The sequence below is a fragment of the Macaca mulatta genome, chromosome 12 (assembly GCF_049350105.2).
Source record: "Macaca mulatta isolate MMU2019108-1 chromosome 12, T2T-MMU8v2.0, whole genome shotgun sequence".
Taxonomy (NCBI): Eukaryota; Metazoa; Chordata; class Mammalia; order Primates; family Cercopithecidae; genus Macaca; species Macaca mulatta.
The window spans coordinates 96,369,971-96,391,955 of NC_133417.1; the positions used below are offsets into that span (position 1 = coordinate 96,369,971).

The 21,985-nt window shown below is 39.4% G+C and overlaps 1 protein-coding gene across 6 annotated transcripts in view; it reads left to right on the plus strand.

Moving 5' to 3' along the window:
• MYO1B (myosin IB) overlaps nucleotides 1-21,985 on the plus strand; it is a 181,922-nt gene that overhangs the window by 71,997 nt on the left and 87,940 nt on the right. For all 6 annotated transcript variants that reach the window (XM_028830384.2, XM_015110580.3, NM_001266816.1 and 3 more), the window contains 1 exon segment: nucleotides 14,178-14,272. In XM_028830384.2, coding sequence (XP_028686217.1) covers nucleotides 14,178-14,272 — 95 coding nt within the window.

Below are 21,985 nucleotides of genomic sequence, written 5' to 3' on the forward strand. Positions count from 1 at the left end.
GTTTCCTTCAGGTGCCTGGTAGTTCTGTGACAGTTTTTTGTGTTATTTATTTCTTTTCTGTTTTCTCGTAAATGGGCTTTGAATTAAAGGTGGTCTTCAGATAATTGGAGGTTTTATTCTCTGGTAAAGGCCTAGAGTACACAATTTCCACTGCCAATAAAAGATCCTTAATTTTAAAATTCATTAATAGATTGGTCTGCCTTCATTTTACGAAAATTTAGGAAGCAAACCTAGACTCGTTTGAATAGATGGCCCCTCATCTCTACAGAGATTGCTACAGAGATTAGGGACCATAAGTCATATGACAAATAGAAAGCTCTCCAGACTGGAACTTATTTACGATGGTGATTCCCAGTCTTTGGGCCTCTGGAGTTATGGTAGAGATTGCTGTTTTCTCAATCAGTAGGTATTTGAAGTACACATATTTGAAGAGAACCGTCATATGTGAGTGTGAGTGTGTGTGTGTGTGTGTATGTGTGTTTTAACCTTTAAGCAATAAGGCTAGAACTACTAGTCTGGAATGGTTTTAGAAATTGGCATTTCCTATTTGACAGTTTATAAAAATGTCAGGGATGTCTTCCTTTAGCAGGTGTTCAGTTCTAAAATCTCTGGAGACATGTGGCTTCATTCCAAATCTCTGTAGATTTTCTTCTCTGTCAGCAAGCCTGCCATTGGCATATAGAAAGCTCCAGTGAGGGTCCTCTGGCATCATCCTAGGACTTGTCACTGAGTTGATTGGATGTAACAGCATGTCACATCTCAGGGGGAAGAACGGCATGCAGGTGAGGAGCAGAGGTTTGTCACTGTAGCTTTTCTAGGCAGTCTCCTAGCAATTTAAGTTAGAAAGATTTAACGTGTGGAGTCTTTGAAGATGTATTGGTTCATTCATCCAAGAAAATTTTGAGCACCGCACCTCTGCAGGGTTCAGTGATTTTATTGGTGCAGAAAACCTGTTCTCAACATAAATTTGGAACACCGAAAGTAATCCTTCTTTGGAGGACGTATTTTGATGTGCGGAGGCAGAAGGGGACTGTGATAGGTAGCTCTTGGTAGCTTTAGCAAGCCATGATGGAGGGAGAGCCTTGGACTTGAAGATCTGGAGAGCAGGGGCAGCCTCATTTTTATTTTTGCATCCTGTCCGATGCTGGGCCCAGTTGTTGGCAGATTGTAGGTGCTGGATACATCGGCTATAGAACTCAAGAGGGAAATGAGGATAAAAGTGATACTTGTTCAAGGGGGACCTAGAGAACTGACCATACAGTTTTTAGAGATGAGTGGGCATATCAGCTGGGAACTGGAAGCAAGGTAGGAAGGATAGGAGCAGCATATTCTCATTAGCCAGCTCTGAAGATGACTCTAATTGCCTTTGCTCCTTAGTTGGAGAACTAGCAAGGGCCTGCAATGTTACTAGTGCAAATGTAATCACACTTTGACTTTTAAAAGGAGAGTTAGGTGCCTATGTCTTCGCATTGAATTTATACAGACTAGCATTAGAGCGCATTGCTGAGTCCAAATAACCCAAATGAAGAATTTTAACTAGAGTATAAAATAGAGCCTCACTCCTCTTTAACTTAATTCTTTGAGTATTTTAAATCCACAGAGCTCTTTCTTTGTAAGCATATGAATGTGCACTTATATATGCCTACTGAAATAACACTTTATTTCATTTCCTCTTTGTTATTTGCAAATAGTTGGCAAGCAAACATAGACTTTGAAAATGCCATACGTTAATTTTATCTCTTTTTTTGCATGAATAGGAGAAAAGGTGACGTTAGGATTAATTACACCAGTTTTTTTCTGAGCATATGCCATGTGTTGCACTGTGCTAGGGAATTAAGACTCACCGTCTTAATTCTCTCAAGAGAGAGAAACTGTAAACAAAAAGGTCTCCCAAACTTAAAACACAACATATTACACACCATATTACAAGGCTGTAATAGATGTAGAAATAGGATTTTATAGGTGTACAGGTAAGGGACTCCTAGAGTGAACTGAGAGGCAGGGAGTTCCAAGGAAATGAGCCAGGAAAAGTAGCAGGGCCAGCTCTAGAGAAGGGCCTTGCTTGCTTTGTAATATGTAGCACATCAGTGAGAAATCAAGCTTTTAGGATTTGGTTCTGTATGAGTGTATCTTGCCTGGTTTTGACCTTTCTGGGTAACCAGAAATCAGTCTGGGTATATAGAAATGGAGCTTTCATATTGAAGATACAAGCTTGTATCAAGCTTATATTTTATAATAAAAATATATGTATTATGTAGAGCTCCCAAGGACCTGATGCCTGTCTGCAGATTACCCTGAAGCAGTCTCTGTTCTGATCCAAGGTCTCTCACTTCTACCCAGCTATTTTGGGAGGATTGTCTCTAGTCTTTTATCAGATAACTTTAAGCCCCTGCAGATATGTAGTAATAAATACCAACTTCTGCTTGCAGATTCAAGTGTTTGCTTCTCTCAAAAAATATATATGTAATCTGTGTGTGATATTTCAACAGTCATTTTCTTGTAGCCACTTTTGAGACGTATTGACATGACCTAAAACACTTTCAAGCAGATATTTGAGTGCTGTGCATTTGGATGTATTCTGAAGCAGCGCTGTCTCTGATGGAAGCGTGTAAGAGTTGTTTGAAGCCCTTTGTATCAGGGCACTTTCTGTGTACCGATGTTAAATCTCCCTCTAGCAGTCACATAGTTTAAAGCATGGCTGTTTAGTCACTCCCTGCCTAAAGTCCAGGGCCAGGCTCTGCCTAGATTGGTGGAGAGCATAGGAAGCTTGTAAACCGATGAGGGAGGGAGTGGCCTCTTTGCATTTTAGGCTAACTCCAGTAGGGAGGAGGGGGGCTGCAGGGAAGAGAGCCTGCAGGCAGAGTGGTATGTGTTATTTTTGCTTTACCCATTCTTATGTGACCACTTTGGAGTCATTTTGTTATGCAGACATTTTAGCATTGAAAATACCATAAACATAAGCAATCACAAATAATATGTAGAACAGACTTGGCATCTTGAGCTTCCTTATTGTTGAAACCCTTTCTTTAGAGTGGCAACCAGGACTGGGGTAAGGGAGGGAATGGAAGTGGAAACCCTCTGGAAGATACACTCATATAAGCCCTACTATGTTGACCATACACAGTCCTCTCAGAGAAAGCTGTCAGTCACTCTAGGCCTGGAGCCTGCTCAGTCTCTGAGGGGACTTCTCTCTCCATGGTCTGAATCATCATCCTCTGAGGTCCTTTGAGTCACTGATATTCTTTTTAAAATTAAGACATGGATTTGGTTAAGTCTTGATGGAACTTACTTGTTTTCTATTTGAAAGACTAGAGGAAGGGTTTCTACATTTTGTCTCTGTTCCAGATTTGCAAACCTTGTTTGAACAGATACATCATAAACCCTGGGTATGATGGGATATTGAGCCTCCGGACCACATTAGGATCATCTCAGTCAAGACTGCTCCCAAAATCCTTGGACCTGCTGCTAAGACATCTCTGTGGTGCCTACGCAAAATAAATGCATTATGCTTATCATCAGAGTACACCTTTGAACCATCGTTTTGGGGGACAGAACTGATACAATTTTGCTTTGAGTTCTAACAGATTTCTTACAGAAATGTTTAGAAGTATGAAGTTAAATCTGGCTACAAGGAGGACAAGATGAGGAATGGAGGAGGAGTGATGGTAATGAAAAAAGCAACGTATTTTGACAGCATTGTATCAAGATGGCTTGTGAAAATGTCTTGCTTAGATATAGAAATCCCCATTAAGAGGTTCCTGAAGGCCAAAAGTGAGAAACTCCTCTAAGACAGTGGCAAGCTGGTGATGGTAAAGAAAGGGTGGCTTTGGAAGGTATTGGGTGGCTGGATGAAAGAAGAAAAGCAAAATTTTAACTCAAAAAAACTTTTTTCTGGTTCTAGTATTCTTCTCTAGTATTCCTCTCCTGGGAAAGGTTTTGTTGTTGTTTTCAACAGGCAACATGGACCAAATGACTTGTCCTCACATAACTAAATTATTTTCTAGTTAGATAGTACATGATTTCTCTAAACTGAGCTCCTGAGGGTAGGGACAGTATCCTTTGTATGCCTCTGCCTGACACTCTCCTGACACATAAAATGTTTATGGAATTAATGAGTACTGAATTATCTTAAAATTATTCCCAGAATACTTCCTTCTTTACAGTATCATGATATGAATTTAGCTATTAACAAGGAAGACTCTTATTATTCTTATTTTTATTATTTTGCCAATTCACTTTTCTTTCTGTACAATAGTATATGCAAGCTCAGACATTTCATGGTACATACACAGTGGTCTGTGTGTATGTATGTGCAAATATCTATATTCAGGCATCTCATTAATATTGGTAGATTTAATTGAATTTTGCAGCCACTCCATGAAATGGCCACAGATTCGATTTTCCTAAACATGGATGGATTGGCGACCTTGATTCTGTAAGGCACACCCACAGATTCAGCCCCCGCATACCTTTTAGTCTTTTGTTGAGTACCTGCTGCATTTCAGACCCAGAGCACTTTACAGACATCCTCTGCACAGCCCTATGAGGCTTCAAGCATGAACCAAAGCTTGAAGAAGTTGATAACCTTTTACTACTGCCCATTTTCTCTCCTTTATGCATTAAAAAAAAATTGGACAATATGTACTTGGAGTTCCAGTTCAAATGGCATCTCTACCCATTGCCTTCTGTGATAACCTCAGCCAGATCTCTCTGCACTTCCACAGTACATGGTGCTGTTCAGGTCCCCAGCACAGTGCTTTCTAGGGCAGATAGGGCACTGGGGGCTGTCAGAGTTAGAGGAGAGTGTTTTACATTTGACTCTTGTAAACATGAAAGCTTCACTTAGCTAAGCAGTCTAACTCTTTGGGATGTGGATATGACGTACTTTAGATCAGAATGTATTTCTAAGTTAGACAAAGAAAAAGTGGCATATGAGGTGGTGCATTTTAAGTCTTTAAATCAGTAGGGAGCATCTCTCTGTAAAAAATAAGCAGAAACCATTCTTTTTAATAAGTGCAACATTAAATTTAGCATTAAGTTCTAAAGGTGATTAGCAAGGTCTGTAGAGTGACTTCTCTTGGGATAAGTGTTTCCATGATTTAGTTGCCTGTAACAGTCATAAAAATCGATCATGAAATTAATTGAAATAAGCCATTTTTGCCAAAAAGTTTGGAAACATTTGTGTTGGGAATTTGTTTAAAGTGTACTTACCTTGAACCAGAAAGGCTATTCTTGTAGACCATAAGTGTGCAATTCTTTTAAAAAGAGTTGGGTATTAAAAGGTGATAGTTAGAATTCTTTTGTTAAAAGAGATAGTAAAAATGCTTTAAGAGCTTATTGAATTTGAATTAAGAGCCCCAACTGCATATTTGTTCTTTTCCCCAAGTCGATGTGTTTTGTTAATTTCTGGATTGGGGATATAGCATAATTTCCTCCCGGCTGTCTGCTTCCTCCCAGCCTCTTTCCTTGCATGTGCGTTGGGGTTCAGATTTTGCAGCTTTCCATGACATGCTGCTTTCAGTAAAAGTCATCTTTCCTTTTCTGAATACCTTTAGGAGTTTGCAGGTATGTTTATTACCTTCTACCCCCTTTTTGTGGGGGAACTTAGATGTCTTTCTTGTTGGGTTTTAAGCTTCTAGACGACAGATTCTCTTCATCATCATCCTTAGAGCCCTCACAGTGAGTACAACGCCTCTTACCTCATGAGTATCCATGAACTCCTTTGGGAGCCCTGCTCTTCTGGATGACCTCACCCCTGCTTCCACACACTCTTCCATTTTAGTTATTAAGGGATTAAATCAAGGCAGTGGAAGCCATTCATGCTTCATTAATTTGTGAGATAACGGCCTGCAGTAGCAAGGGCAGATAAAGAAGTGGAATTAGCCTTTTTGCTTTTGACCTCTTGCCAAACCCCAACAGGATGCTCCGCTGTGGGGAACTTCCCCCCTGTGGTGGTTTTGTGCCTAGGGCATTTCTAGGTACTGTTTTCTTTGAAGCAAGTTTCAGAAGGAAGTCCTCAGCAGCACAAGGAATTGCTGCTAAATTCCAAAGAGTGGCTTCCAGGCCCTCAAGACAGATGTTTCCTTCTCTCTGCTTTTATACCTTAAGTTCAGTCCTTTTCCTTCCTGGGATAATTTAGTCTCTCTAAATCCCTTATCTACTTCCTAATGTGTGTCTCCAGTACCTGGCTTTTGCAATCCACCTTTGCAAAAGAGTCACTCTTTGGCCCAGTTCACATTCTTACAAGTCCAGTAGAAGGAAAGGTGCTTATTTTGTTGAGTAACTCTTAGCAAGCTGGCTGGGGCAGACTTGAGGGTCTCCATTATGATTTGATAATGGTCAGGCCTCCAGGCTAGAAAAACTTTTGGGGTGTCCCTAAACTTCTTTGTCACGAGGATTACAAATACAAGTTCTAAAATCTTGAAAGAAAACTACCCCTTGTGTTTTAGATTATTTTTTGTAACTAGGATGTGAACTCCTGAAATAACGAGCTTTGCTTATTCTAATGCTGAAGTAGAAGAGTTTCTTGTCTAATTATGCAGGTGTTATGGGAAAGGGGTCCCAATCCAGACCCCAAGAGAGAGGGTTCTTAGATCTTGTGCAAGAAAGAATTTGGGGTAAGACCACAGAGTAAAGTGACAAACAAGTTTATTAGAGAATCAGAGAAACAAAAGAATGGCTACTCTATAGACAGAGAAGCCCCAAGGGCTGCTGGTTGGCTCTTTTTTCTTTTGTGGTTATTTCTTGATCATATGCTAAACAAGGGGTGGATTATTCATGAGTTTTCTGGGAAAGGGGTGGGCAAGTCCTGGAATTGAGAGTTCCTCCCCATTTTAGACCATGTTAGGTAAATTCCAGATGTTGCCATAGCATTTGTAGATTGTCATGGTGCTGGTGGGAGTATCTTTTAGCATGCTAATGCATTATAATTAGTGTGTAATGAGCAGTGAGGAGGACCAGAGGTCTCTTTCGTTGCCATCTTGGTTTTGGTGAGTTTTGGCCGGCTTTTTTTTTTTTTTTTTTTTTTGCCACATACTATTTTATCAACAGGGTCTTTATGACTTGTATCTTGTGCTAACCTCTTACCTCATCCTGTGACTAAGAATGCCTAACCTCTTGGGAATGCAGCCCAGTAGATCTCAGCTTTATTTTACCCAGTCCCTATTCAAGGTGGAATTGCTCTGTTTTGAAGGTGTCTTACACAGGGATTTCTAGTTTTTAAAACATCGTAACACATGTGAACCATTTTATATACACGTAACATTCAGATACTATGATTTTCCTTCTTAGTGGTTACATTTGACTGCCAAGATTAAAGTATATTTTTGAGTGACCCGTTTAAAAAAATGTGAAATATGGTACATGTTGAGGCTGACCTAGGTAATCTATGAAATTTCAGAAAAATATTGTGAGATCTGTGTTTTGAAAACAAGTGTGATTCTAAAGGAAGAAGAAACTAAAATGCATATTCATCATATCCTATTTTAAAGCCTTACTTTCGAGCTTTATTCGATGCTTTACTGTTGTCATTCTAAAACAGATGTCATCTTAAAGTGATTTATCTTGATGATATTATTTTAGTTTTGTAGCCAGTAAAAACAATCCTTTTCCAGTTATGTAGCCAAAGGAAAGCAACATGGCCACCTATAAGAATGTAAGTGAAATTAGAAAATTACATGTTTATTAAAATTCTTAGAAAAAATGACTGTAGCTCATTTTCTAAGATAATTTTCACCTGCATTCTGCCATCTGTCATGCTATGGCATATATCTTTGTTATATTGGGATGGCAACTAGGGACTTCTTTGAGATTAGATGTATAAAAATCAAAGTGCAATGCCTAAAAAAAAAAGTTGTTGTTGCATGGTATGTCTTTTTCTATTTTATTTCCTTTCAACCTATCTGTGATTTTATATTTTAAATGTCATTCCTGTAGGCACATATAGTTGAGTCTTGTTTTTATATTCATTCTTACATTCTCTGCCTTTTAACTGGAGTATTTTGTCCACTGACATTTAATGTAATTATTGACATGGTTAGATTTAATTTGTCATTCAATTATTTGTTTCTGTTTCTTCCCTCTTTTTTTTTTTTGTTGTTGTTTTTTGTTTGTTTGTTTTTTGTTCCCCTATTCTTGGCTTCTTTTGGATTATTTGAATTTTTTATTCTTTTTTTTTTTTTTTTTTTTTTTGAGGCAGAGTCTTCACTCTGTCGCCCAGGCTGGAGTGCAGTGGCACCATCTCGGCTCACTGCAAGCTCCGCCTCCTGGGTTTGTGCCATTCTCCTGCCTCAGCCTCCCGAGTAGCTGGGACTACAGGCGCCCACCACCGCGCCCGGCTAATTTTTTGTATTTTAGTAGAGACGGGGTTTCACCGTGTTAGCCAGGATGGTCTCGATCTCCTGACCTCGTGATCCGCCCACCTCGGCCTCCCAAAGTGCAGGGATTACAGGCGTGAGCCACCGCGCCCGGCCTTTGAATTTTTTATTCTTATAATTCCATTTACTTTTTAGTTATTTTGGCTGTAGTTCTTCATGGGTTGTTCTAGGGATTATAATACACCTTAACTTTTTAGAATCCATATAGAGTTAACATTGTCCTGCTTTATGTGAAATGTAGAAACCTTCCAACCATTTAGGTATATTTACCATCCATCTCCCCCCAGTCGCATCTGTTATGTTTGTTTTCACATTGTTTTCTTTTTACTGCATAGTGCACACTTTGCCCATTGTCATTTATTTTGAAGAAAGGCTTCTCTACCTTTTCTTGCCCTGAAGCTTGGACTATTTAGCAATGTTTACCAGTGTTGTGGCTAGCAGGGGTAACTGTAATGTGTACATAAATTAATTTACCATGCTTATACTGGCATAGGACAAGACTGCAGCGAAGCTTTCCAGGATAAAGGTACAAATAACTATAAAGACTTATTTTCCCTAAAGTTTGACCTTAAGATGTGATAAGATGAATGTCTGGTGGAAGGGCGTAACACTAACTTGACAATGACATCAAAATATCAACTTGGGGATATTTTCCAAGCGGGCAAATATTTCTGAATTAAGAATATGAGACAATTACAGATGTAAAGATATAAGGAGGGCCAACGTAATGCCTCTCCTTAAGAAAACTCAAGGTTTCTATGCAAAACACACCACACATAATTCCCTTTCTCCTTTTCCTTCTCTTCTATGTTCTTGTGGACCACCTCAATCCTGATTGGGCTTAACGTGAAGTTAGAATTGGGGAAGCACATGGAGGCTGGGCATTTTTAAAAAACACTTTTTCGGGGGTTAGTTTAGAAACACCCAGTTTTAGGACTAAACCAGAGCTAGAAAGGAAAAGAAATAGTTGAGACTTGTATATCTCAATTGTAGGTGGGAATTCTGAGACTGAGCTATTTTGAGAGGGTTGAATTCAAAAGGAGAATTTCCTGGTGTTATTTGAAAGTACTCTAATGAAAAGGAATACCATTTTGAGAGCTTTTGAAGAAAATGACTTGAAATAAGAAGGTGGAAACAGTTATCTAAGTTCAGGTAAGTTTCCTGAGACAAATTTAGTTCTGTTAAACACTTTGGCTAATGGAGAGGTCCAACTACCAGTCCTCAGAATGGATTAGATTCGCTTTGGAGAATGATTTCTGAAGCAACTCTATAGGGAAGAGCCAGAGAGGCTGAAACATGGGGCCATGTTTGAAAGAGCATAAGCTTTGGATCTATTTGGTGTCACAGACATCTTTTCTGCTTTGCACTTGAAACAAACCTAGGAAGGAAATGGCAGGGTGGAGAACATGGAGTTTTGGGAATAGAAGCCCTGCCATTGCGTCTGATGGCCATGAAAGCAGAACCACTCTGATGAACACTCTGAACAGAAATAAGATGGGAGAGGAAGATAAATACCAGCTAGACAATTGAGAACATGCAACCCAGCATTCCACCCTGACAGAAAATAGCAGATGAGCCCCAAACCAAACTTCTAAAACCTAAAAGTGATAGATACAGCTGTTGGGAAACATACTTAGCACTGGGAAAAGTTTGGCTCTCAAAGAACAGCCGTGTAGCTGATCTGGAAATGAAGGGGAGATGGCCTTTAAACATCAGGCTGACCCTATTCTTAGAGCTCAACTAGAGGACAGAAGAAGAGGATAAAACCATGCCCTTAATGTGGTAGGACTAAAACCATGTTTACCCCCTTACGCTATTGTCATTATATTATAATTAACCATTCATTTCTCTGTGTGGTAAATAACAATGCTGACACGGTCACAAAATAATGTGAAGCATATGGGTCACAACTGTTTTTAACTAAAGACTTCTCTAAAGATTTATTTAGGTTCCTTAATTACAGAGTGGCTTGGAAGACTGGCATGTGGTTTCAGTTTATAGTTATAAATGTTGGAGCTGATGATGGGTACGTGCTCATATTGCCAGAAAGGGAGAGGAACAAGATTGGGAGGGGGATTCGTGTTCTTTGGGAGCCTCCCTCTTGCCTTTTTTTTTTTTTTTTTTTTAAAAGAAAGTGAAGATCTGTGTTTATAAGAAATAAGTGTGATGACATTTATACTGTCCTTGAGATGAGTATGCCAGTAGTTACAAGCCAATTTTTCCAGTACTTTAATTGGTAAATTTTCATGTCACTTTGAACTCAGTGGCTCTCTAGAATCCTGAAAAAATAAATCCCTTTTAGCTTTTGTCTGCTATTAAAATTATACTCTCTAGGCCGGGCGCGGTGACTCAAACCTGTCATCCCAGCACTTTGGGAGGCCAAGACGGGTGGATCACGAGGTTAGGAGATCAAGACCATCCTGGCTAACACAGTGAAACCCCGTCTCTACTAAAAAAATACAAAAAACTAGCTGGGCGTGGTGGCAGGTACCTGTAGTCCCAGCTACTCGGGAGGCTGAGGCAGGAGAATGGCGTAAACCCAGGAGGCGGAGCTTGCAGTGAGCTGAGATCCAGCCACTGCACTCCAGCCTGGGTGACAGAACAAAACTCCGTCTCAAAAAAAAAAAAAAAAAAATAAGTATTCAACTTAGGTTCTTTGACTTAAAATGAACTCACTACAGGGTCATTTGGTGATCTTCCAAAGCCTTGTGTTTTTTTTTTTTTTTTGTGTGTGTGTGTGTGTGTGTGTGTGTGTGTGTGTGTATGTGTGTGTATGTATGTGCCATATATGTTACTCATTTTTTAAGTAATTTTGCATTATTTTGGAACCAGTGGTAAATATAATGCAAAGTTGTAGTCCTGGGAGCATGGGAAAAAGGTCTGTATTCAACAATACATAAAGAATTCAGTGAAGACGTATTATATATTGGAAAACATCTTTTGTGTTTGCTGTAATGTGTTTTCCTACATTTCTTGCCAATGATGATAATGAAAGTGGCATCTCGAAATATTGTCTGGACATTGGAGGAGCAGCAGGGGAGGAAGGCTCATCAAAAAATCTAAACAATGCTTTCCTTCCCTGCATGAAGGTCATAGAAGAAATGAATTTCCCAATGTTTATCCTTCTTCGTGGAGCTCACTCCAGTAGAGACTTTGCCACTGCTTCGAGAGAATCCACTCATTCATCCATCCCTTCATTTATGACTTGGTGTCGGTTACATTTCATGTTTATGTCTCTGTGGCATAAACATGGCATAAAGATTAATTAGAATGGCTCTGCCCTAGAGGAGTTTATATTCTGGTAGGGAATAAGAAGGTGTGTACATAACTAATTATAACACTGAAAGATTTTCTGACATTTATTCAGAGCTTTATAACTTTCAAAGTGCTTGTATGCACTTTTATTTGATCTTCTAAAGTATATGACTACATTCTCCATGTTGGAGATGAAGACACTGAAGTTCAGTCATGGTGATGACTTGCTTGAAGTCAAGTAGGTGTTGAGATACATCTATAGGACCCAGGGAATTGCATCTGAGATGTTTTCTGCCTCTGTGTTCATTATTTTCCACGATCCCCATTATGCAGTGGTGCACAGACTGGGGAATAAGAGAATATGAGAGAAAGTTAAGGCCGCAAGCTGCTGTGGAGCTTGAGCAAGGCTTTGGTTGTGTAGAGAATGGTTGAAAGGGCTTTGAGAGACAGAAAGAGATCAGTGTACATTGTTCAAAGGAACAAGCTAGAACAACCTGTTACTCAAAAAAGACCCTGGTGTCAAGATCTTTTTATTGCTTTTTTTCTGTCTGTCGTTTTTTTATTCATACATCATGCAACAAATGTACTTAGAGTATACAGTACTTATTATATGCAGGGCAGCAGACTCACTGATATGAGGGTTACAAAGTAAGACTAGGGGTGGCTATCCTTGAGATTCTCACAGTAGGTCAGTTGGAAGGTAAGATACGCTGGCAAATAACTGTAAGAGAACATGATGAGAGAGGGAAGAACGTGATTCACAGTATTTCTGGGTTTAAGTTATGACTCTTCTGAGAATGGGATCATGGGCTTCTCATGTCATCTCTTAAGACCATGTTTCTTTAAAGAGGCTAGCATTTAATTTTGCAGATCTGTGTTGAAGAGTAAGTCCAATTGTGAATCCTAGGACACTTTACTGGGCTCCTGGCACATCGAAGGTGTTCAGTAAATTGTCGTTATTTATGGTTCCGTATGCCTTTGGAAGAAAAGCCAAAGTCCTTGACTGGTATGAACAGCTCTCTGTGATCTGGTTGGCCAAATGTACACTATTCCTGTATCCCAGTCCTTCACCAGTCTCCTGCAGACTGGTTGCTCTCACATGCACCCTTATCACCCTGTGGTCTGTGCAAAATGCAGAGGTGCTATATCCCAGTGGTCAGTCTCAGGCATTAACTCTGGCCCTGCTGTGTCACACTGGCAGTGGACCTCAGCAAATTATGCCTTTGCTTTGTGCTGGTCTTACTGCGAGATTTAAAATGACTAAATGTAAAGAGCTTGGAGGCAGTTCTGGTACATGGTAAATGTGGATATTATTAATTCTAATTACCGTCTGACTTTGCTACTGGCTGTTTATCATCCTGCGCTGAAGCTTCCTATCAGCTCTTTTGTTTTTCATCTGGAACCTGCCTATCTCTCTCCCCAGCTCATCTCTTATCCTCTCTTCATTATGCTTTGCTTTGCCTTCCAGCTACATGGAACTGCCCATTATCCTTCACCCCACCTGATGTTTTGGCCTTTATTTTTACCTAAAAGGCATTTGTCTTGCTCATTCTTTAGGACTGAGTTTTCTACCTCTTGAGTTTCTCTGAGTCCAATTTCCACCCCTTTGAGGTTTCTGTCTTGCTCTGCAATGCTTTGCACATACCTTTATCATTGGGCTTAATGTATTGGCTCCATTTTCTCTCTTTCTTTCCTGCTTTTGACGGAGAACTCCTGAAAGAAGGGGTCGAGCATTACTTGTCTACATTCCCAGCTTGTTCTTGACACATAGTAGACTCTCAACAAATACTTGTTAATAAATGAAGTGAGGACTTTACCTATTTTAAATTAACTTATCGTCAGAATCATTTTTTTCAATCAAGATCAACAGGAGCACTGCCCTGGCCTTACTTGATAGAGGCCCTTTGCCATCCTAAGGCAGGGTTCGAAGTTTGGGAGGCTTGGGCCGGACAAAAACCCTGGCAAACCCAATTTTGCCTCTGTTGGATCTTAGAGTTTCAGTCATTTGTTTGTAAAGGCAGTAGTTCTGTATTTAACTTATTGTAGTTAAACACAGCTATTTGGTATTTGATAGTATCTTTCTAATGTTTGAAAAGATTTTTTCCCTCCACTATATTGAAACTTCAGTGTATTGTCCTGAAAAATCTCAATATCATCCCATTTTAGACATGTGGTATAATGTTTTCTCCTTGTTTGTCTGAGTTACCTGGATTTTAGTTTAACAACCCATAAATGTAGCTTGCTGGGTTTATAAATAAATAAATTATTTATTTATTTATTTATTTATTTAAATAATAAATCATATCATTGGAGTACAATAAAACAGTACTATTTTGGTTAATAGAGAATACATGGAGGAAGGTAACATGGGCCACAAAGGATGGGTTTATTTGTTTATGGATTTTAAGAATTAAAGGGAAATAAAAGGTGATAGCTTGCTTTCCATAAGCATATCACAGTAGCCCTTTAAGAAGCTTGTAGTTCCATCTGATAAACACATAATAATGATCTGAATTCTAAGGACTTTTTTCCCATTATCCCCTGCAGCTTTGCCCTTTCGGATGAAGCATACAGATCCCTACGAGATCAAGATAAGGACCAATGTATTCTCATTACTGGGGAAAGCGGAGCAGGAAAAACAGGTAAGGCTCCTACCAAGCAGCTCCGCAGAAGGTAAATGACAGAATGACAACAGCAAACAAAGAATGACAACAGCAAAGAGGAGAAGTGGGGCCTCCTTAGCAAGATCTGTCACAAGGCCACTGTGAGGGTGCTTCTGCAGGAGGATACTGGTTAGGATCACAGAATGTTCTCTGGACTCCCCAGAGAAACAAGGTGCCTATCCAAGGGGATTCCAGCCAATATGAAGTCTAATGCTGGATGGTGCAAGATCTTTTTACTTTTCTCCCAAGACATTAAACCTATGTGCTCTTGCAGATTCAAACTGCTTCCCCAAGAATGCCAATTTATTTAGGTTTTAAGAGAGTACAAACACACTCTACCTTTGCTAAAAAGTGAGGGAAGATACCAGGAAAATGCTTACATTTTACTCAAGAGTTTTCCTCTGAAGCCTGAAGAATTGAGATTTTTATATGTATTTTTTAGACCTGGCAAGCTTTGCATAAAACAACCCTCCAAATGGGAGGGTTATGCTTTTTACCCCTTGCGCTTTTAATAAATGCAATTCATATGATTGGTGGTCTTAAGTGAGAAAAATGACTTTACAGATGGTGCCCAGCTACCTGGAAAAGATTCAGAAGAGCCACATTCTCAGAATCCAACCTTAGAAAGGTTAAAGCTGCTGTTGTCCGTGGTTTTTTTTTTTTTTTTTGATGGAACTGATGAGTCTGTGGAGGAGGAGGATGGTGAGGGAGATGGTATTTTCATAAGGTTTCATCTGTAAAATGCTTTTGTTTTATAGATAAGATCTGATAATTGGTCAATTATTTTTAGTATTCAAAGGTGGGATTTTAAACGTTTCTATTCTGCGTGGCTGTTTAGTTGTCACATTTACACATTCTGAGTTCCCAGTGATCAAGAGAAGAAAATCTGCCATAGGTGTTGAGTCAGCTGACTGAATCCATTTTATTCACAAGCTCTTAGAAAGATTTGTGCCTTGAAAGGCTCACTATCTGCATGGAAATGGTTTTCCTTCTACACCTACTCTTTCCTCCACTTTCCTTAGGAGTAACTCCTCCCTCTACCCTATGCAGCTGAAGAAAGAGTGGTTAGATGAGTGTGTCCAGCCTCCTTTCTTGAGCCCTTTGGAGACACTGAGCACCATTGTTTTGCAGGGCTAGGCAGGTTCTAGGCTCTAGGTGGTCAGAAATGAAGGGAAAAGGATTGGCATGTAAGAGCCTTAGGTAACAGAAAACATGGTGTCATATTGTTGAAGGGATTTTAGTTGTAAACCATCTGGTTTAGGCTCCTCCACATGGGATAGCCAGACTCCTTTTGTAGTGATGAAGTCTCACCGCTTTGAATGGCGCCGCCCTGGAATTGTCGTACAGGTTCAGCTAACAAAAATTCTTCCTTACCTAGAGTTCAATTCTGCCTCTACCCATTGGTCTTCAGTCTGCTATCTGGAACTTTACCATATTAGTCTGCCTTATCCTCTACAGGACAATCACTCAGTTATTTGAAATCAACCATTTTATCTTCCTAGGGCTAAAAATCCCTTTTCTTCAAATTTTCTCATTTTCTACACATTGACTTATTCATTCATCCAGAAAAAAATTACTGAGTACCAACTTGGTGAAAGGTACTGTACTAGGGACATAGACACTGACCTTGCCCTTATCACATTTAGTTTAGTAGGGGAGATAAACAATAGCTCTTTGCATAGACATATATGTATGCACCTATACGTACAAATTACATGCAAAACATAAGTGGAGTAAAGGAAAATCACATGGTGCTTATGAGAGCACATTACAAGAAGAATTGGATCTTACACATATCTCATTGTCTTGGTCCTGTTCTGGAAACATCCTAATTTGTCAATATGCTTCATGGAATTGCATACCAAAAAGTAAACAGAATACTTGAGATTTGGTCCTGGTTGTGGTGGAACTCTTATCCTTCTTTTTCTTTTTGAGACAGAGTCTCACTCTTGTAGCCCTGGCTGGAGTGCAATGGCACAATCTTGGCTCACTGCAGCCTCCACTTCCTGGGTTCAAGTGATTCTCCTACCTCAGCCTCCCAAGCAGCTGGGATTACAGGTGCCCACCACACGCCCAGCTAATTTTTGTATTTTTAGTAGAGACGGGGTTTCACCATGTTGGCCAGGCTGGTCTCGAGCTCCTGACCTCAGATGATCCGCCCACCTTGGCCTCCCAAAGTGCTGGGATTGCAGGCATGAGCTACCGTGCCTGGCCTGTTATCCCTCTTAATGTGGACCCTGGGCTTCTATTAATATAAAGCATGTATTGACTCATACAGGTCTTTAAACCAAGTAAGATATTACAGGATTTTTTTTTTTTCCACAGTAACTTCCATTAGGTCAGATCTGCTCAATCTAGTATTGATGAACAAAATTATTTTAAACTTACATGTAGAATATTGTATTTATTTTTATTAGTTTTGGTCCATTGTTATAACCTCTTGAGAAGCTGACAAATGCTGATTCTTTCCCTTCTCTTAGGGTTGCTCTCATTTTGCTGAGTAATAATGATACTAGCTAACCCACATTCAGCACTTACCACGTGCTGGGCAGTGTGCTTATTTACATGTATGAGATAAGTATTTTTGTTATTTCAATTTTTATGATGGGAAAATAGGAACACAGAAACGTTAAGCAATTTGCCAAAACTTATACAGTGAATAAGTGGCAAAGCTGGGATTTTGAATGCAGGTAGTGTAGTCCTAGAGTCCCTGCTTTTATCCACTGTACTAAGCTGCATCTCTGTACCTTGAACATGGTACAGAGGAGTTCTTGAACATGGTTCTTTCTGAGTGCCATACTACTTTGCCCGTGTTGGTAAGTCTCCTTCAGCTAGCTTCCCATGACTTCTTAAGGGATGGATTTTGTATTGTATTTCTACTAGCTAATTTAATGCCTGCCATACAGTAGGCAATCAGTACATATTTGAATAATTGAATGAACACCATGCACTAATCCAAGGAGCCAGCCTCCTGTCTTTATTTAAGTAATTGACAAAAACACTAAACAGACCGGGCCAAAGACTGATGTGTATGAAAATTGCCAGGTCTCATTTAAAATACAAGTCTATCTTACTAAAAATTAGTTGATTTGCTTAGTTCTGGGTATCTTTATCTTTCTCTACTTATCTCCTTAGGCATTCTCAACTATTCAATAATGTTAATGTGTTCTACATTTATACTTCTAATTAAAATACCTCTTGGCTGATCTCCCATCTAATGTATTTACTGCCTGTCTCACATCTCCACTTGGGGTCTCACATGCATCTCAGACTAAGCATGTACAAAATGGAACTCTTGATTTCTGTCTTTACCCTCCTGTAACCAACCTTTCTGATCTCAGTAAATGAGACCACTAGTCAACCTAGTTATCACACTAGAAATGTTTGTTATCCATGATTTCTTCATTTCCTGTATTTCCCACATCAAATCCATTTCTCAATTTTGTCAGTTCTGGCTCTGGAATATATCTCATACCAGGCTCTCTCTTCCTTTTCTTTTTGTCCACATGGACACTCACAAGCCACCTACCATTCTCTCTCGTGAGGATTATTTGTAGCAATGTCTAATGGGTTTCTCTCCTTTCTCTCTTGATTACCCCAATTCCATTTTACAGACCCCAGTCTTTGCTTGTTCAGATCTCTCTCTCTCTCTCTCTCTCTCTCTCTCTCTCTCTCTCTTTCTCTCTCTCTCTGTCTCTGAACCTGTGGGAAACTTTACAGGACATGGGCATCTTGAGAAAATGCTTTTACCCCTTCCATGTCACTAACCAGTTCTTTCAGGTGAAACAGTTTAATTCTTAGAAGCAGTACAGCTTTTTGTTTGTCTCCAGGTTGACCAATGAAAATGGTGGCAAGGCAAGTTAGAAACTCTGTTCCTTGCTGAAGGCATTTGTACTGATGCTGTATCTCATGCTCAACCCTCCCCCCGTCCTGTTTGACTCTATTTACAAGCACACATATTCACTTCATATTGCTTCATTTTTATTTTCACTTGGAAGAAGAAAAGAAAATATTCCTAAGCCTCTTTCATCCTTATATTCTTTAGCTTTTCAGTCAGCCTTCTTTGTGACTAATGATTTTTTTAGGATATTCTAATTGTATCAGTTCGTTCCTAAATGAGTCATCAGAAGTGGGTTGCGGTCATTGGTTTGATGGGTCTTGGCCAATTCTTCGTCTCCTCTGGAACATGTGTTCTGAGACGACAGCACATCCACTAATTAGCTATGTCAGTATGTGACATCCGCCTTCTCAGAGAGTTGTTAACACTACTACTTCCTCCTGGAGCCAGATTCCATCTCCTGGTGGGCTCATGTATCTTGCTTACTGAAAAACTGAGTGGAGGTTGCTAGTGCTGTTTCAGAGGATTGGCATCCATTTTTCTTAGGAAAAAAATAAACACTACCCTATTTCTCTGGTAGAACTCTAGTAGTAGAATGGAGTTCATTCTTCTTTTTTGTAATCGTCTCTTGATATTTTTCTGCTTGACAATTTGTCCTATTAGTTTCAGTGCCCAAATCACCACATGAAATCCTCTTCTCCTTGTCATCTTCCCTGGACTTAGTCCTTCTGGGGATCCCGTTGCCCTTTGTCATAAGCTGGAAAATGGACAGTGCTTCCCAGGGCTTGTCATCCTTTCCTCTGGTAGGGCCATTGTGTTTCCAGCACATAGAATTAGGTGCTGCTTCAGGGAGGAGGCTGGAGGAGGGTACAACAGAGACCCTAGAGCATTGCTTCCCAAATCTGCAGTGAAGCACCAGTTCCAAATCTCATGTTCATCATTACTAGAAAAATGAAATAATAGACAAAATAGAGCATTTAAACCTTAATTTTTTCTTTTAGTTTCAACAGGCAAAACAACCAACTAAATTACTACAGAAACTTTTAAAAGCCTACTTGCATGTGTAGATCAGTAATAGTCTGTGGATTGACCAACATTGAATCGTGCTGGTCCTTGGACCATACTTTGAGTAACACTGCCTAGAAGTCACTCAAAGCATTTGTGTTGTTTTTGAGCCTCTGTGCTTCTTGGACCCCGTGATGAACCCATCTTGGGTGCTTCAGCTGTCTGTTATCACTAAGACGCCTGGTGCCAGGAGGTGGATACTGCTCCTGGCAGTGGTTCCTTTTGAATACCCACTTAGCTACATGCTTGGTAGCACCTAGCCCTTGAGTCCTTTTCACTTATAGAGCCCAACAGCTTCTTCACCTCTCAGTCCACTGTAGACATAACAGTGGTTTGCTGACTTACTCTATTTTCTTTCTTTTTTAAAGCAGTGATACAAAAACTGCTTAATATTTTCTGATGGTTTTAATTGTCTTTAGTCTATCAATTGAGTAAAGCCAAGAATGTGTGTGTTTAAAGTCTCTGTTTTGTGGAGATTACTTACAGGAAAATAAAATGATAGAAGATAATATATACATTTCAGTATACAGTTGTACAAGGAATTTGGAGTGGGGGTTTCATCTCAGTTTTGAGCAGAAGAGGGATGCCAGGCCATTTTGAAATGTCATATCATCTTATGCACTAAAATTGTTTTTGTGTACATGTGTTTATTGAAAATTTTGTTTTAGTAAATAAAGACGACAATTAACATTTATTGAAGGCCTGGAATGTGCTATGTGCTTGAGATATAATATCTCCTTTCAATAAAAGTCTTTACTTAATAGTTTGTATAGAACCACCACGTAGTATTAGAGGGCTTATTTTATAAGAAGTAATTAACTTAACTGGGTCGTAAACCCTTCTTGGCAGATGATGATGTTATTGGTCTTAAACATTGGAGACACTCTTAAGCTGCAGAGTTATATAACGTGGCCACTTAGGGAGAGGCATGAACTCTTTTGAGTGCTTTGGGGTGCTATTTAATTCATTACTGCTGTGCTAAATAAAAAATTCATCAGACCTCATAAAAGTGCCCAAGTATTTTTAGGCGTTGAACTCACAATTCACTCCCATGGATACAAATGGTTTGTGGAGAACTTTTCAAGCACTGATGGGGGCAGGGAGGCAGAATATGAGGGAACTATCAAAACTACATTTTTCCAGGGACGTCAGAGTAAATCTCTGAGCCTGAGAAGATGATCCCAACATTAGGAAACATAATTATTTGGTTTCTAATTTTACAGTTACTTCAGTTTCTAGGAACTCTTCAGCCATCTGCTAGAAGAGTTATGAAGCCTGCCTTGCTCATTAAGACCTTTGGTTCTAAACCCCAAATGACCTTACATATCTGCAGTGGTTCTCCAACTAGACAGTGACAGAGATGCCACTGACTTACTGTAGCCTAAACATTGGTGAGCATTTCACAGTGTTGAAAATGCCCACATTGAAGCAGAATAGATACGTGACGTCAAGGCCAAAATGTAGTGAGCTTTTGTTTTGTTTCTCCCCTGTGTGAGAAAGACCCCTTTCTATCTGTGTGTTTTATATAAATTATCAGAGATTTTGTGGCCCTCTTTCAGAAGAGGATGACATACAGGCTTGTTTCAGTAAAAACATCACCAGTTGTGACTTCCCTTATAGCAAAGACTGCATCTCTCATTGCAGGGCCCATGCGTTTAGTACTCTGGAACAGTTCACTGCTGTTAGATCCATTTGGATGTGCAGGAGCTGGGTTATTTTGCAGCACAGCAGACTCCGGACTGCTAAAAGGTGGCTTCTCCAAGCTACAGAGTGCTTGTTTTGTTGCACACAAACGTGGCCTCATTGATTTAGGCATTTACTCTTTAGCCCTAAACTCTGGTTTAGGGCTCCGAACCACCAGACCTACAAAAGCTCAATTCCTAGAAAAACTTTGGTGTCTTAACTAGAGGAATGGAGGGGTGAAGAAGTAGATAAATACATGTGTATGAATAAATGTATGGCCCTCTCTATATGCCATATGACCTGTAGATCAATATGCGACATATGTGATATTGCCTGTATCTATGAATTTATCCATAGAGACCTGTTACTCCTGGATGAATTTATTAGAAGCTCTGTGAAAAAAGTGCAGAATAAGCCTTGCCTGTTATCATGCCTTTTTTCCCCTGACACAGTGATCGAATCCATGTGGAGCCTGCTCCGTTAACATACATAGGTTTAGGTATCTTAGGCGTGAGATTCCCATCCTTTTATCATCATCACAATTGTCTTTCCTTGAATTCTTTTCCCTTTCTCATTCACCTTCCACTACTTCACAGTGCTTTTTTTCATTAAAAAGATTATTATGTATGAATGTATCTGATTCTATGTTATGTGATAATTACATGATAATACATATTATTCACAGTACAGTGCAAGGTGTCAGAGAATACAGAATTCAATTAGTTATTCTTACCCTTACAGGACTTTAAAATACTCACAGATTTAAACTGTCATCCTTCCATTGTTTGTAGAAATTAATTCTGATCTAGATACTCTGATCCAGAAGTATTTTGTAACAGGCACTTTGTCCATTAGTGAGGAATATGTGTTAAACCCTAAATGTTCTGCCATTTTCTGATGAGAAGAGATTTTGACCCCAAAGACTTCATATATTTTGTTAGTCCAGTCGTTGATGAATTTTAAGATTCAAGTTACATTCAAACATATATATATAAAATATATATATGTACGTAAGTTTACATATGTAAAGTATCTATGAGTTAGAGAAAATGATGAACCAAGAATTGATTCTAAACAATACTGTTACATTTTGTCTATTTTAAATG